Source organism: Panthera onca, chromosome Y (genome assembly GCF_046562875.1).
Source record: "Panthera onca isolate mPanOnc1 chromosome Y, mPanOnc1 haplotype 2, whole genome shotgun sequence".
In the NCBI taxonomy this organism is placed as follows: Eukaryota; Metazoa; Chordata; class Mammalia; order Carnivora; family Felidae; genus Panthera; species Panthera onca.
The window spans coordinates 14,191,559-14,207,501 of NC_138358.1; the positions used below are offsets into that span (position 1 = coordinate 14,191,559).

General features: G+C 47.2%; 1 protein-coding gene across 1 annotated transcript; it reads right to left on the bottom strand.

The window, feature by feature from the left end:
* Positions 1 to 1,177: 1,177 nt before the first annotated feature.
* On the bottom strand, positions 1,178 to 2,047 carry LOC145715039 (coiled-coil domain-containing protein 71L-like). Its single transcript, XM_081794624.1, has one exon. The coding sequence runs from the start codon at positions 1,964 to 1,966 to the stop codon at positions 1,178 to 1,180; it is 789 nt and encodes a 262-aa protein (XP_081650750.1). The 5' UTR covers positions 1,967 to 2,047.
* Positions 2,048 to 15,943: the final 13,896 nt, after the last annotated feature.

Sequence of the window (15,943 nt, forward strand, 5' to 3'; positions counted from 1 at the left end):
AGAGTGATGCATGGTAATGTGGATATTTCCTGTTATCCAACAACAATGACAAAAACAAGTGAGGAAAGTCTATTTTCCCAAAGATAACCTCAACCAGTTATTTGGTGCCAAAAAAATGTACCACCGCTCTAGATCAGTAATACTTCAGAGAATTCCAATGGCTATCATGTATGAAGGTTTAGTCACCACGCTTACCCCTACTCATTTATCCTATGTGATTTCCATTTTAAAATAAATTATCCTGGAAAGATTCCCAGATCAGTATGTGAGATTTGTACAAGGCCAAGTTATTTCTGAGTGGATTCCATCCATGTCCATAACCAGCACCAGTTTTTTATTTGTTTATTTATTTTTTGAAATTCACTCATTGGTTTGCAATAGAAACCGTGTGGTTTTTCAATGCACTTTCAATTGTACCCACTTATAAAGAATTTCCCAAGTTAATTTTACTAAACAAAACTTCCCGAGGGTCTACCATTTCCTTTAGGAGCTCAGTAAACATAAACATTACATTTCAATATAAAATCTTTAGAAACGTCTTAAGAATGTGTACTCAGTTGAACTTGGAATCTTTTGGTTTGTAATCACCGAGCCCATGACATTCAAAGCCATACAAATCCTTACATTACTAACCGTGATACGCTTGAATTTCTTAGAAATTCTTAGAAAATACCCTTGGTCAATGCGTTGGAATCCAGTTAAAACGCGAGAAGGTGTGGGATTCAGAATACCCACGATTGCAATTGATATTGAGAATACTAACTATTGCAACAACTTTCCACACATATTCGATCTTTCGACCAGAAAGAGTGGCAGTCAAAAAAGGAAAGAAAGAAAAAAATGAGGCGGGAGGAGCCGGCGGTGGGTGAACAGCAAGGAAATCCTAGCTTTATTACACAAGCATGGAACCAAATTCCTTTGGAGGGGGTGGGGGTGGAAGTCTGACGACTTCAGACCAAGGAGGGAACAAGAAAGAACATGGATCTGCCCCTACAGTCCTGGAGACATCTCAATCTGGGGTTAGGACGAAAGGGGACCTCCCTTGAGCTCCAGGGGTCTCCTCCCTCCGCAGACCAGGTGCTGGGAGGAAGCAGAGGGGCACAGCTGCCCCGGAGTCCCAGAAGGCGGCGCCGCAACCCGGGGGCGCTGACTTGGACCATCTGGTGCTTCTTCGCCCCTAAAATGCACTAGGGAACGCGGTCCCGGCTGTCCCTGGTTCATCCCTCCATGCAAAAGTCCTCCCGGGGCTGAGAGGTCGCGCGGCGGTGGCCCGCTTCTCACGCCCAGGCACTGGGAAGCAGTGGAGTCTCACCACGGGTCCCAGGTTCACTCCCAGGACTTGGCGCTCGTGGAGCCGCGCTTCTGCCAGGCTGCTCTCGACCCACACGTCGCCCGCTACGCGAATGGTGGGGAAGGTGGTCAGCGTCAGGGTGGCCGCCCTCCCACTCTCCTCCAGGGTGCGGCCCCTGGAGCAGGGCCCGGGTGCCGCGGGCTTACGGGGGCTGCTGTCCTCGCGTGATGGCGGCGGCGGGGGCGGCACCTTCCTCTGGCCGACCGCCACTGTCCGGGCTCCGTGGCGCCTCCGCCTGGCAGCTGGCCGGCGCGTCTGGAGGAGGGCCTCGGGGCGCTGGTGCCGGGGGTCCGGGACCAGGGCCAGGAGGGAGGAGTAGCCGTAGACGTCCTTGCTGCGCAGGATGTGGGGGGAGAACTGGTGCTTGAGGCTGCAGAGGTAGCTCCAGAGCTCCGCGTCTGAGCTCATGAACTCCGTGCTGCCGGGCAGGAATAGCTTGAAAGCGTCGATCAGCGTCTTGGTTCTGCTGGCCAGCGACAGTCGCGACGGTTGCCACCGCATGTACACCACCTTCTCCTCAGGCGCCTCCAGCGCGGCCCCTCCTGCAGCGCTAGAGGCTCCTCCCCCGGCGGCCGGGGCCAGGGCCTCCCCGGGCCAGCGCCGCCTCCTCTTCATGCTGCTCAGGATGTGAGGCCGCTAGGGGCCGCCCGCGCTTGCCAGGTCTCGCGGCCGCCGCAGGGCCCTGATGAATTTCCTACCATGCAGCCAAATCAGGCGGCAGGCTGTGAGAGTTACACCGCAGTTGCTAGGAGACCAGGCGCTTTGTGAGGTCACAATGTCTGCATATCTTATCACGGTGGGCTGCCCAAAGCTGCCTTAGGTTTGGCTGTGTTTAAGATTATGCCCTTGAGAAAGACCTGTACCTAGTCTTACCTGAGAAGGCCCATAATTCTTCACGAGTTCAAGAGGGTTGTCTTAGAGGTGAATGCACGGGTGCTTCAGCCTCCATTAATTCCATCTAACATGAAATGACACTTAGCGGTGGACAGTACACACAACTTGCAATCAAACACGACTCTAAGAGGGTTTTAGCTAATTAAATGCCTTGTCATGCAATGCACTGAAAGCCAAATTGAAATAACTACTCTACCCTTTCAAAGAATACCGATATACTGTGCCTTGCTTAGGGTTCCATACCTGTGTTGGTACAGCTCACAGTTCACGAAGCTGTTCTTCACAGGAGCAGCAAACAGTTTGCCTAGTTAGTATCCATGCTCACTTTCATGCAGCTTAGGGAAGACCGAGCCATTGTGTGCTTAAGAGCAAAGCGTCAACGAATTCTGTGTGAGTGGCCAGTAGGGCATTCAGTGCCACTAAAACCTATTCACTACCTACCAATTCATGATATTTCAGGTAAGTCATACACAAAGTAGTAAGAGACCGTATGGGATTCCAAGGGTAGAAAACGTGTTACACCGTCCGTGTAAGTGCTTTTGAAAGCAACCGGCATAGTCCATCCATCATCACCACATACACAATTCATTCACAATATACTACAAGGACCACCTTCCATGATCAACTGAAATCCACTTCCCCATGAAAGGATGACTTCAAACTATGTGAATCACTAAGAGTGATAAGTCATGGTAACAATCAGAAGAGAAACTTGCCAAGGTCAACGTGATACATGTGAGAGGCCTCTGTCGTTATTCAGCTCCTTTTCTTAAACACACAAACAAAACTTTCATCTACGCAGTTTAAGCTACTACTACCTCACGCTCATAAAGTGCTGAAAATGGAAAGCTATCCTCATATTCAGTAAGAGCCACCCCTGGATTTTTTTTATTAAATGTAATTTATTTTCAAATTGGTTTCCATGCAACACCCAGTGTTCATCCCAACAGGTGCCCTCCTCAATGCCCGTCACCCACTTTCCCCTCTCCCCAACCCCACGTCAACCCTCAGTCTGCTTTCAGTATTGAAGAGTCTCTTATGGTTTGCCTCCCTCCCTCTCTATAACTTTTTCCCCCCATCACCTCCCCCATGGTCTTCTGCTGAGTTTCTCCGGATCCACACATGGATGAAAACATATGGTATCTGTATATCTCTGTCTGACTTATTTCACGTAGCATAATACCCCACCCCCAGTTCCATCCACGTTGCCACAAATGGCCAGATTTCATTCTTTCTCATGGCCAAGTAGTATTCCATTGTATATACAAAAACCACAACTGCTTTATCCACTTGTCAGTTGATGGACAGCTAGGCTCTTTCCATAGTTTGGCTGTTGTTGAAAGTAGTGCTATAAACATTGGGGTACATGTGCCCCTATGTCTCAGCACTCCTGTACCCCTTGGGTAAATTCCTAGCAGTGCTATTGCTGGGTCTTCAGGTAGATCTATTTTTAATGATTTGAGGAACCTCCACACTGTTTTCCAGAGCGGCTGCACCAGGTTGCATTCCCACCAACAGTGCAAGAGGGTTCCTGTTTCTCCAAATCCTCAACAGCATCCATAGTCTTCTAATTTGCTCATTGTAGCCACTCTGACTGGCGTGAGGTGGGATCTCAGTGTGGTTTTGATTTGGATTTCCCTGATGAGGAGTGCTGTTGAGCATCTTTTCATGTGTCTCTTGACAATCTGGATGTCTTTTTTAGAACAGTGTCTGTTCAAGTCTTCTGCCCGTTTCTTCACTGGATTATTTGTTTCCCGGGTATGGAGTTGGTGAGTTCTTTTGATAGGTTTTGGATACTCACCAATTATCCAGTATGACTTTTGCACACATCTTTTCCCATTCTGTCAGTTGCCTTTTAGTTTTGTTGATTGTTTCCTTCACTGTGGAGAAGATTCTTATTTCGATTAGGTCCCGATGGTTCATTTTTGCTTTTAGTTCCCTTGCCTCTGGAGATGTGTCAACTAAGAACTTGCTGACGCTGAGGCCAAAAACGATTTTTCCTGCTTTCTCCTCAAGGGTTTGATGGTTTCCTGTCTCACATTCACGTCCTTCTTTCATTGTGAGTTTATTTTTGTGAGTGGTGTAAGAAAGTGGTCTAGTTTCATTCTTCTGCATGTTGCTGTCCACTTCTCTCAGCACCATTTGTTAAAGAGACTGTCTTTTTATCCATTGGATATTCTTTCCTGCTCTGTCAAAGATTAGTTGGCCATAGGTATGTGGGTCCAATTCTGGGGTCTCTATTCTATGCCATTAAGTCTATGTATTTGTTTCTGTACCAATACCATGCTGTCTTGATGGTTATAACTTTGTGGTAGTGGCTAAAGTCTGGCATTGTGGTGCCTCTCACTTTGGTTTTCTTCTTCAGTATTACTTTGGCTCTTCAGGGTCTTTTGTGTTTCCATACACATTTTATGATTGCTTGTTCCAGCTTGGAGAAGAATGCCGGTGCAATGTGATTGGGGCTGCATATAATGTGAGGACTGCGCTGGGTCGTATTGACAGGTCGTCAATATTTATTCTTCCAATCCACGAGCATGGGAGGTTTTTTGCTTTCTCTGTATCTTCTTCAATTTCCTTCACAAGCTTTCTATAGTTTTCAGTATACAGATCTTTACGTCTTTGGTTAGGTTTATTCCTAGGTATTTTTTGACTCTTGGAGCATTCTAAATTGGCAAGGTTTTCTTCCTTTTCGTGGCCGAATAATATTCCACTTTGAGTGTGTGTGTGTGTGTGTGTGTGTGTGTGTGTGTGTGTGTGTGAGTGTGTGTGTAATGCTTGAGAGAGAGAGAGAGACAGAGAGACAGAGAGACAGAGAGAATATGTGTCTGCCTGTGGAGCATATTTTCTTCATCTACTCATGCATTTATAGGCACTTAGATTGCTTCCATGTCTTGACTATTGTGAATAATGCTGCAACGAATATGGGGTGCAGATATCTCTTCCAGATAGTGATTCTGTTTCCTTTGGGTATATACCCAAAAGTCGAATTTCTGGATCATGTGGAAATACTATTTTTAACTTTCTGAGGAAACTCCATGTTGTACTGGTAATGGCTCCATGGTAACGGCTGTACCAATCTATATTTCCACCAGTAGTGCACGAGGGTTCTTCCCATTTCTCTACACCTTTGCCAACACTCGTTATCTCTTGTAATTTTGATGATGGTCTGTCTACTCAGTGTGAGGTGATATCTCATTGTGGTTTCCCACGATGTGCATTTCCCTGATGTTTAGTGGTAGTGACCACTGTTTTATGCATCTGTTGGTTATTTGCAGGGCTTCTTTGTAACAATATCTATTCAGGTCCTTTGCCCATTTTTTTTTTTTTTAAATTTTTTTTTCAACGGTTTTTATTTATTTTTGGGACAGAGAGAGACAGAGCATGAACGGGGGAGGGGCAGAGAGAGGGGGAGACACAGAATCGGAATCAGGCTCCAGGCTCTGAGCCATCAGCCCAGAGCCTGACGCGGGGCTCGAACTCACGGACCGCGAGATCGTGACCTGGCTGAAGTCGGACGCTTAACCGACTGCGCCACCCAGGCGCCCCATCCTTTGCCCATTTTTAAAGGGGATGTTGATGATGAGGATGATGAGGATTTTGCTATTGGGTTGTATGAGTTTCTGAAATATTTTGGATATTAACCCCTTATTTGGGACATGGTTTGCAACTATTTTCTCCCATTCTGTATGTTGCCTTTTCATTTTGTTGATCATTTCTATTGTTGTGCAGAAACTTTTTAGTTTGATATGGTGCCGCTTTTTTAAATTTTTGCTTTTGTTGCTTATGCTTTTGGTGTCACATGCAAAATAGCCTTGCCAAGACCAATGTCAAGGAGCTTTTCTCTTATGTTTTCTTCTAGGAGTTTATGGTTTCAGATCTTGCATTGAAATCTTTGTAATCTATTTCCAGCTACTTTTTGTGAATGGGATAAGATAGGAATCCTAACTTCATTCTTTTGCATGAAAATATCCGGTTTTCTCAACACCATTTATTGAAGATGCTATCTTTCTCCATTGAGTATTCTTTGCTCCCTTGTCACATAGTATTACTTGACAGTATATGCATGGGTCTATTCATAGACACTCAATTCTTTTTTTTTTTTTTCTTTGAAGGTTATTTATTTATTTTAAGACAGAGGAAGCACGAATTGGGGAGGGGAAGAGAGAGAGGGAGAGTGAGGGAGAATCCCAAAGAGCCCCCACAACACTGTCAGTACAGAGCCCAGTGCGTGGCTCAAACTGACAAAACCCGAGCCGATCGTGACCCAAGACGAAACCAAGATTCAGGCGCTTAACCGACTGAGCCACTCAGGCACCCCATGGGCTCTCAGTTCTGTTCTGTTGGTCTATGTGTCTGATTTTGTTTTGTTTTTGTTTTGCCAGTATGATACCGTTTTGATTACTATAGCTTTGTAACAGTTTGAAATACGGAAGTGTGATGACTCCATTTTTTTTTTTTCCTTTCTCAAAATTGCTTTGGCTTTCTGGGTGTTTGTGATTCTATGTGAATTTCGGATTGTTTTCTTTATTTCTGTGAAAAAAGTCATTGGAATTTTGGTAGGAATATCAGTGAATCTGCACATTGTTTTAACTACTATGGGCACTAACAATATTCTTCCCATCCATGAACATGGGCTATCTTTCCATTTCTTCACGTTTTCTTCAGTCTGTTTCACCAATATCTTATAGTTTCCAGTACACAGATCTTTCACCTCTTTGGTTAAATTTATTGCTAAGTACTTTATTGTGTTTGATCCTATTATAAATGGGATTATTTTCTTTTTCAGACACATTGTTGTTAGTGTATAAAAATGTAATTGATTTTTGTGTGTCAATTTCGTATCCTTCAACTTTACTGAATTTAGTTTGAAGAGATTTTTGATGGAGTCTTCAGGGTTTCCTATAGGTAAGATGATGTTATCTGCAGAGACAAACTAACTTCTGATTTATAAACATTGTATTTCTTTTTCTTGACTAATTGCTCTGGCTAGGATTTCAGTACTAGGTTTAATGTAAGCATCTTTGTCTTGTTCCTGATCTTACGGAAAAGCTTTCAACTTTTCACCATTGTATGATGTTAGATGTGGGTTTATCATATATGGCTTTTATTTCGATGAAGTTCATTCCCTCCAAATCTAATTTGTTGAGAGTTTTTATCGTGAAGGGATGTTGAGTCTTGTCAAATGCTTCATCTGTGTCCGTTGAGATGAGCATATGGCTTTTTTCCTTTATCCTGTTCATACAGTGTAACACCTTTGTCGATTTGTACATAGCGAACCATCGTTGTCTCCCAAGGATAATCCCCACTTGATCTTGGTGTATGGCTGAGAAGGGCTGGCCATTTCAAGGTACACACCTGGGACTGAGGTCTATGGGCCTCTTAGCCAGTGCAGATATGGGTATAACTTCTCCCAGAGCCCTTGACTACGGGGCTGGTGACAGGAGAGATGGCAGATGGAGCTATAGCTGAGCCTGCAGGGGCATGGACCTGTTTCTGGGTATATAGTTGAGACTGCAGTCAGTGAGTCAGCCACCTGGCTATGGGCCTCCATTCTCAAAATAGCGCTTGGACTGCATAGGGTTTCAGAATTTCCTACCTGGATCCCAAAGCTCCCAGAAAAGCACTGTTGTCTGTGGATAGATGCCAGGTTTTTATTGCTGAGCGGGGGGTGGGGGGGTGTGGATATGAACAGGGGACCTCCTGTGCTACCATCTTGCTGATGTCATTCTCTCAGCCTGGTTTTTAAGAGTCAGCACTGGCAAGCCCTAGATAAGCATGCTAAGGGAAGTTTAGAGGCAACTTCAGATAGATGTGGTTACTTCCCAGAATTCAGGAGGTTCTGTGAGCAAAGACCAGGCTTCTTAACTTGTGTTTGTCATGAATATAACACAAGTGGCTCCTACCTGCTCCATTTTTTAGGACTCACTAACTCCCATTATTATCCAGCTGACAACAGAAGGGCCTGTTTCTTGTTTGACCACAGAGGCCAATCTTTACTAGATCAGGCTTCAGGAAGGAAATAGACCACAAACTGGCAAAACAGAAGAATCAACAGAGATATTGTCCAGAGAGCGGCACATCGAGGAACCCCTGGGCTAGTGATAATGGGAGAACAATTTCCATCCCAGGACCTGAAGGAGTGGGGGAGGGGGCAGTTACAGGGCTCCATGGAGGAGAGCTGTAGGGAGCCACGGCAGAAGTGAGAGCTTCAGAAGGAGGACGAAGCCAGCTTGCAACAGTGGAGCAGAGAGGAAACCAGAGGAATAAGTAACCCAAACATTCTTCCTCTTCAGCTGGGCTCTCTCGTACATGGACCAAAGCCAGCTACCAGCCCCTCTGTACTTACAGCACCTCCCCAGCAACTTTCTCAGCCAGCATCTGATGGTTCCAGTGAAAGTCCCAGGGAAGCTTTGAATTGGCCAGGATCGAGCCAGTAGGAGACCACATTCTGAGTGGCTAAGTCTGGTGTGCAAAGGGCTTCAGGCTAGAAAGAGATGTTCTAATGCCAGAAGAATGAAGACAGGGAAGGGAACTGAGGAGGATTATATCCATTGACATCCACTGTACTTGTTCTTCTCAGACAGACCAATGCTCTGCCCTCCACACATCACCAGCATTTTGCAATTACATTCTCCGGAAGGGTTAAGGTCCTCCTCTGTTTCCTTAAAGTGGGATTAAATCACGCTCCTTTCATGTTTATCAAAACTTCACGGAAAGCTTGGAGGGACCAAAGTTGAAAGAAGGCTGTGATCTGAAGCCAGGTCCACCATAGCCACGGGTCCCTGCTAGATGTGCTTCTCTTTAACCCTCAACCTGATACCATGTTTCTGCATCCAGTGCACCAGTCCCAGGACCCACCTCTTGCCTGCCATCAACCGCAGCATTTTGGGATCAGCAGAAAGAATGCTGCCCGCTTCCCCCTAGCCCCCCACACAAAGGCCTAGACTCATCTCCCACATTACACTCCCAGCTCAAAGGTGAGTTCCATGCACAGCAGTGACACACTTCACATTATCACGCAAGGCTATTTCACATCTCCTTAGTTAGAACCTCTCCATTCCCAAATAGGGGTTTGACTTCTCCTTTGTAAAATCAAAGGGCTCATTGAAATGCTTTGTTTTGTTTTGTTTTTTGGAAATAAAGAGCAGTCTTCCTTTCCAAAGATGGTTCAGAAAATTGCTGAGAGATTTAAAATAGCAGCATGTCCCCACTCCCACCCATCAAGTATTAAAAAATATGAGGGTCTAGACTCAGAGTATCCAATTTACACAAGGATACATTAAAATCAAAATGCTTTATTGCAAAAATCTGCTTCCTGCTGGGAAAAGTTGACCTGCCATGTGTCAAGGGGGAAAATTCTAGAGAGACACCACAATTTTCCCTATCCATAGGGAATCATAGCTGGACCTCAGGGAGCTACAGGTCAGGAGCTCTGTCAGTTTGGCAAAATGCATTCTTTTTTCCTCTACCCACATCTGGAGCTACCTTGTAATCAGTCCCTCCTGAGTCCCGTTCTCATGTTTTCTTTTCTTTTGTTTTTAAGGTTTCTAACAGACGAGTTCTCTGCCACCCCCAGCCAAGTCCTTGCAGCTTCCATAATCACAGAGGTAGGAGATCAAAACAGAAGAGATTTTGTTCTGAGGTTGGGAGTGCATCTCTGGCAGTAGGGGACATTTTGCCCAACAGAGATTTAATTGCTACCTTTGCATTCTGAATATAATGCTACTCCATTATCTGTTATTGTTATAAACATTTTATGATTTTAAAGAAAATCTTTCCTCTTCTTTTTTTTTAATGTGCCTATGCTCAGATTTCCTTGTTGTCACTTTTATTTGGGGAATGTTTTCCACTTCCTCTGGAACTGCTGATTGTCAGTGAGGAAACCAATTGAGATCAATATGGGCGTGAAGTATTGATCTACAAGTGGGGGCAATCCGTGGTACAGACCTCCAGCTGCTACCATGTCAATGCAGTGCCCCCCCACCCCAACTCCCGATTCCTCCCCAAGATGCCAGGACATCCAGCCTGCCTCCTGTCGAAGCCCCACAGTGCCAGCATCTGATTATCCCCATTTCTGGGTTATGCCGAGCAAACTGGGAGGCTGTGATGCTTTCAGCAAGGGGATGGGCCTGCTTCAAACCATTTCAGAAGTTCCTCCTGGGTCCCTGCTCTTTGTGCACAGCCATAGGTCCCAGTAGACAGCCAAATAACTCTCTGATGAGCACTCTTTGTTGGAGAGTTATTGACTTTCTATTCATGATACTGAGCCCAGGTCCAGTGAGCAGCTAAGTGTAAGGCAGAGACCGATTCTAAGGTGCTGCCCAGGCCCCAAGCATGTGGTCGCCATCTCTGTAGGGACCCAGGGAGGGGCAGTGGGTGTGCTCGAATGTGGGCGAGCTGTGGGTGCAGGGTGGGCGTGAGAAGGAACGTTGGATGCATGCGGCCACCTTGAGGGGGTGGGAGGAGCAGCCAAGTCTTCAATCCAGGCAGGTCTTTCTTTTAATCATGTATTGAGCACCTAGATACACCGGGTACCATTCTAGTATCAAGGCTACAAATGCAGCAGGGATTCATCAGGTTCCCAACTATGAAGTGCACGGAATACCTAACACCCTTACTTTCTGGCCATCAAAGGAATGAACAAGCTGAGCCTTCATCCTTCCTGGTGAGAGGAAAATTCAGCCACACTTGTTCTTGGGGGTCAGCTTCTGTCAGGGTTTTGGAGAACTTCCCTTGTTGGAGGCTGTAGCCAGGCGTGGGGGACACTGCTCTGGCCACTGGTCACTAGGCCAGAGTGCTAGCGTCCCAGCATGAAGGTTCATGCTGTTTTATGCCCGTCCTGGACTGCAAGAGTCTTTGGCCAAGAGGTCTGCGGTGTTAAGCAGGCGTACTGCACAGGTGTGCCCCTAAGAAACAGCCAAGTCTGGGGCTGCTTCCAGAGCCCCCCTAGTCCCCTCCTCCCTGCCTTTCTGATCCCAAAAGACACTTCTTTTCCTTTTTCCTGCAAATTCAACTCCATTTAAGATTCTCCACCTCATCTTGTATTCTCCCTGCTCTCTGCCACTTCTAACACTTGCTGAGGTCTTCCCTGCCCCGAGCCTTTGAACCTGCTATTTCTTTCTGTCATCAGTGCTGTTTTCCTTGGTTTAGCTCTGCCCTCCTAATTCTGATCTCATCTCAATATGATTTTCCAAAGGGCTTCCGTGGTCACTTGATTTCCATAGCCTTCAGTCATTGTCACTTCCTATCAGGCATGCTGTTGGCTTCTCTTTATAAAGGACACTGCCATCTTATTGTTTTAAACTTTCTTCTTTGTTCCAAGTCCGTCCCAGCAGAATGTAAGCATTTGAGGATAGTCTCATCCTGTCCTGTTCACCATTGTGTCCTTCTCAGTGGCCAGCATTTAGTAGTTGCTCAATAAATACCTGTTGAGTGTGGGGTGGACAAACCCAGAATGTCTGGCTTCTTCCACGCTAAGTAGAGCTCACTGAAGATTCCTACCTCCCTCCTCCAGAGTCCCTCTGATTGGGGTGGATTGACTAGAGAATAGGGCTGTTTTTATTTCTTTTCTGGATCTCATAGAATACATCTATTTCCAGCTTAATTAAAAAAAAAAAAAAAAAAAACAAGAGGCAATAAAAACGCATTGTTACAGATTGGATGGGTAAAACAATTGGCTTGACAGTAATCTAAGAATTTAATTATAGCAAAACATGCCCATGTAATACCCAGACTTGGGAAAGAAGAGTTGAAGGGGTCCAATAAATCATTGTGTGTAAAAACAGAAGAAGCCTTTGTAATCGTCCAGTTACTGCTGATGAGCCCACAAAGAAGGCCTAAGCAGGCTGGGCACCATGCATCGAAAGCTTTAATGTGCAGGCGGCTCTTCGGAATGGGGAGCTGCCTGGGAAAGAGCTGAACTATGTGATTGTTTGTCTCCAATGGAAAGCAATCACTCAGGGTGGTGGGAGCTTTTTAGTGAAGATCCTTCATGGCCAACCGCACGGTCCCGCACATGTTTGGGCAGGAGTCTAAAGGAGCAAGGGTGGGGGGGAGACAAAGATGGCCAGGAAGAGCTCGCAGCCCCACTTGGGCAGAATTACCTGGTAGACAGCTTCTGGAAGCTCGCCTGCCCCCAGCCGGGCCTGCGAACACATCCTCCGGGATCCACTGCCCGGCGAGCGATGCCGGTCCCCAAGCGCCCCTTCACCCCTCTTTGCCATGGCACCTCCTTCGTGCACCAGCTCCTCAGAGAGCCCTCTTGCCTGTCCATGTAAAGAACCTGCTGCCACCACCCCTCCCCCTCCCCCAGTCCCTGGTTGATTTTCTTCAGAGCATTTATCACCATTGGAGAGTGTCTTACCTGAGGGTTTGTTCACACATTATCGGTCCCCGCAGTGTGACGTAAACTTCGAGAAGGCGGGGGCTAGCTCACATTGCCACAGCCCCACATCTGGTACCTGGCATGGCGCCAGGCCCGCTAATGAGTGCGTAGCCCGTGCAGCGGTTCTCTAGCTGACCCAGGGACAGGATGTCCTGCCACCCACCCCCTCTTCAAGAAAGTGAGTGTGGAAAGGGCAGTGCAGGGCCGTTAGACACTGCCCAAGGTCTGCAGAAGGACCCGTGGCTTGGGATCATAATTCATTTTTAGTTTTTTAAAGTGCTTATTGTGGACTAAGCCATGCGAATTGACTCCTACTCTCACATACATGTGCACAACACACCACACATATGCATAGAGGGGAGTATGTGTGTGCACGTACACCTGTGCACGTAAGTATATGTACATGTAATGTTATCTGTATACACAGGCAATATGATATGTATACACATACTACATATTATTATTGTTTATGAGTGCACTAGTCGTTAGTACGAAGCAATACTCATTTCTCTGTAGATGGTAGAAATACATCTATGTATATTGTCCCTGTCTGTGTATCTGGTAGAGTTACCTTTCCTGGTATGTCCCCTGTTGTGGGGGGAGCGGTCAGGTGACCACTCCCAGGTGGCCCGGGAGTTGTGAGTGGAGTCAGCACGTGTCACTTCCACTGCTGGTGTGACATCCACGAGGCCCTCCCTCCCTCCACTGCCTTGAGCAGCAGAGGTGCCGGAACGGGGTCCCACTGGGGAGCAGAGCAGAGCTCCCACCCACCCGCAGACAGCGTGTTGCTTCCTCAGACACAAACCTTTGCTGTTTTAAGCCCCCGTATTCAGGAAACCGTTTGTTACTATGGCATGTAGTTAACAGCCTGGTCCATCCTAACTTGCAGTTTTTTTGTGTTTTTTATTTATATAAAAATAAAGTACAATATTCAAATTCTCATATCACAGCAATTAGTGGAATTCTTCAAGGGTGCATGCGTGTGTGTGTGTGTGTGTGTGTCTGTGTGTGTGTGTGTGTGTGTGTGTGTCTGTACCCACACCATACGAGGCAGGCAGACACACCTGTGTGTCTATATGCCGGACTCTATCATCACGCTCAGTGCTTCTACTTCCCGGTCTTCCAACCCTAACAAGTGGGCACATCTGAGCCCAAGGCAAGGTCTTCATGCACTGAAGGTCTCTGCACTGAGGAACAGAGCTGCCTGGGCCCCAAAGTAGATCTTCTGACTCCCCAGAGAGGACCGAACTGCCCACCTAACCATTTCCATCATTTCTCAGTTTCTCCCAGTGATGGGGGTTTTCCATTGTTTTACCTTGGAGCATGGCATCGAAGGTATTTCAGACATCTTCATTTCTCCTCAGTAACAGAGCCCTCATTCATCTTGCGTCACACCCTTCTTTTCCTCTGATTCTGTGCATTGCATGCATATCCTCGGGCTGTTTTCTTCTTCTACAGATAATGAAACAATTTCCCAGGCCCTGGTCACTTCTCCATGGATTCAGCCTGGCTTTTTCAAAGCACTGTTCAAGGGCCACGTGCGTCAGCATTATGTGGGACGTTGGCTGCACACTCAGATTCCTGCCTTGTCCTGCGGACCTCCTGCAGCGTTGGGGCCCCGGTTCTGGGCATGTTGAGGGGTCCCCTCCAGGAGGAGGTCTGCTCCCACCCTGAATTGCACACCATCGAAATGATTGTTAAGCATGCATAGTCCTGGGCCCATCTTTCTTCTCTGTAAGGTAATCATTAGGCGACTGGGGGAAGCAGGGCAAGGTGGGACTCGGTATTGAGGAAGAAGCCGAGGTGTGGGAGTGACATTAAAGATATGATTTGTCCTCCAGTGTCTTTGACATGGTTGGTTCAGTGGGCAGGTATGCACTTCCCCTACAGTGGACAGCTGCTCCTGGGTGTTGGGGTGAGGGTCCTCACAATTTCCTTTGGGGGACCACTCTGTGCCCACACTTTGTCTGCGTGGTTTGGGTGGGGCTAATTCCACCCCAGCCACAGAGAGCACACTTGGCCCAGGCCTAGCCAGTCAGCTCTTCCATTCATTGGCCTGTTGAGTGGGCCCTGGGAATTGTGCTCAGCATCCAGGAAAGGCTTCTCTCTTCACCTGGACAGGAGCCAGTGCACTGTGTCACCACCAGGGAAGCTTCCCCAGAGTGTAGTCCATGGAGGTGAACATAAACCTGACAGCAGAGGTTGGCCCCCTGCAGCCGGCCTGGTGCTGAGTCGCTCGGTCATGGGAACCAATAATGTTCTTGTCTTTAATAAACCCACCTGTGTTTAGTTTCTGTCACTTACAACCAGAAGGGTCCTGGTAATGCTGGGGCGGCCCCCTCCCCATCCTTGTTCTGCAAATGCCTGGGATGCTTGGCCAGGGGCTGTGAGCTGGCAGTGGTTTCGGCAGGAGGTGATGGGCATTCCTGCAGGGCCTGATTCCAGTGACAATCAGGCCAAGCTACTCTTGATGCCAAACGCATCACCGGGGACCGTCACACACAGGTGGTTGCTTTGTCTCAGTGGATGATGGTACAGGCCCCCTCTGAGCCAAGACCCTGACCCTAGGATAGACCAATCTGTCTGCCCCATCTCCTGTCGCTTCCCGAGGACACAGGGACTCCTGCTTGGAGGCCTTCATGATGTGCCCAGAGGGCCTGCCGCTCATTTCCTGCTGATCATGCAGACCCTGGCTCCAGCACACCACTTCCTGTCTCCTCCCCTGAGGTGGGGAGGGGGAAGGGAAAGTGCCTACCCAGGTTTTACTTTGTCTCCAGTTTTAAGGATAGGGCAAAGCAAGAATGCTTCAAGGCATTCTAGTTGCAAAAGATAAAACAGGAAAACTTCTCTTCCAAAAAAAGACTGAGTTGTGTGGTTCCAATAGGTTGGGGCGACACTGGTTTAAAAGAAGTCAAATAGGGGTACCTGGGTGGCTCAGCTGGTTAAGGGTCCAACTTTGGCTCAGGTCATGATCTCATGGTTAGTTCAAGCCCCGCGTCGGGCTCTGTGCTGACAGCTCAGAGCCTGGAACCTGCTTTGGATTCCGTGTCTCCTCCTCTTTCTGCCCCTCGCCTGCTCATGCTCTGTCTCTCAATAACAAATAAGTGTTAAAAAAATGTTTAAAAGCAGTCAAGTAGATGTTGCACAACAGGAAGATGCTGAATTGCTAACACACCGCGTGCTATGACCCCAGAAGAGTATGTGACTGCCTTTGCTAATCTCACGTGCTCCTAGGACCTCTGTTTGGGGAGCATCTCTTGGGATCTTGTGTTCTGTAGAAGACTCCTGGGGAACGTTTTAAGGAGAAAGGTGCA

Excerpts from the sequence above, each read along its gene's own strand:
- LOC145715039 (XM_081794624.1), bottom strand. The coding sequence starts at position 1,966 with ATGAAGAGGAGGCGGCGCTGGCCCGGGGAGGCCCTGGCCCCGGCCGCC.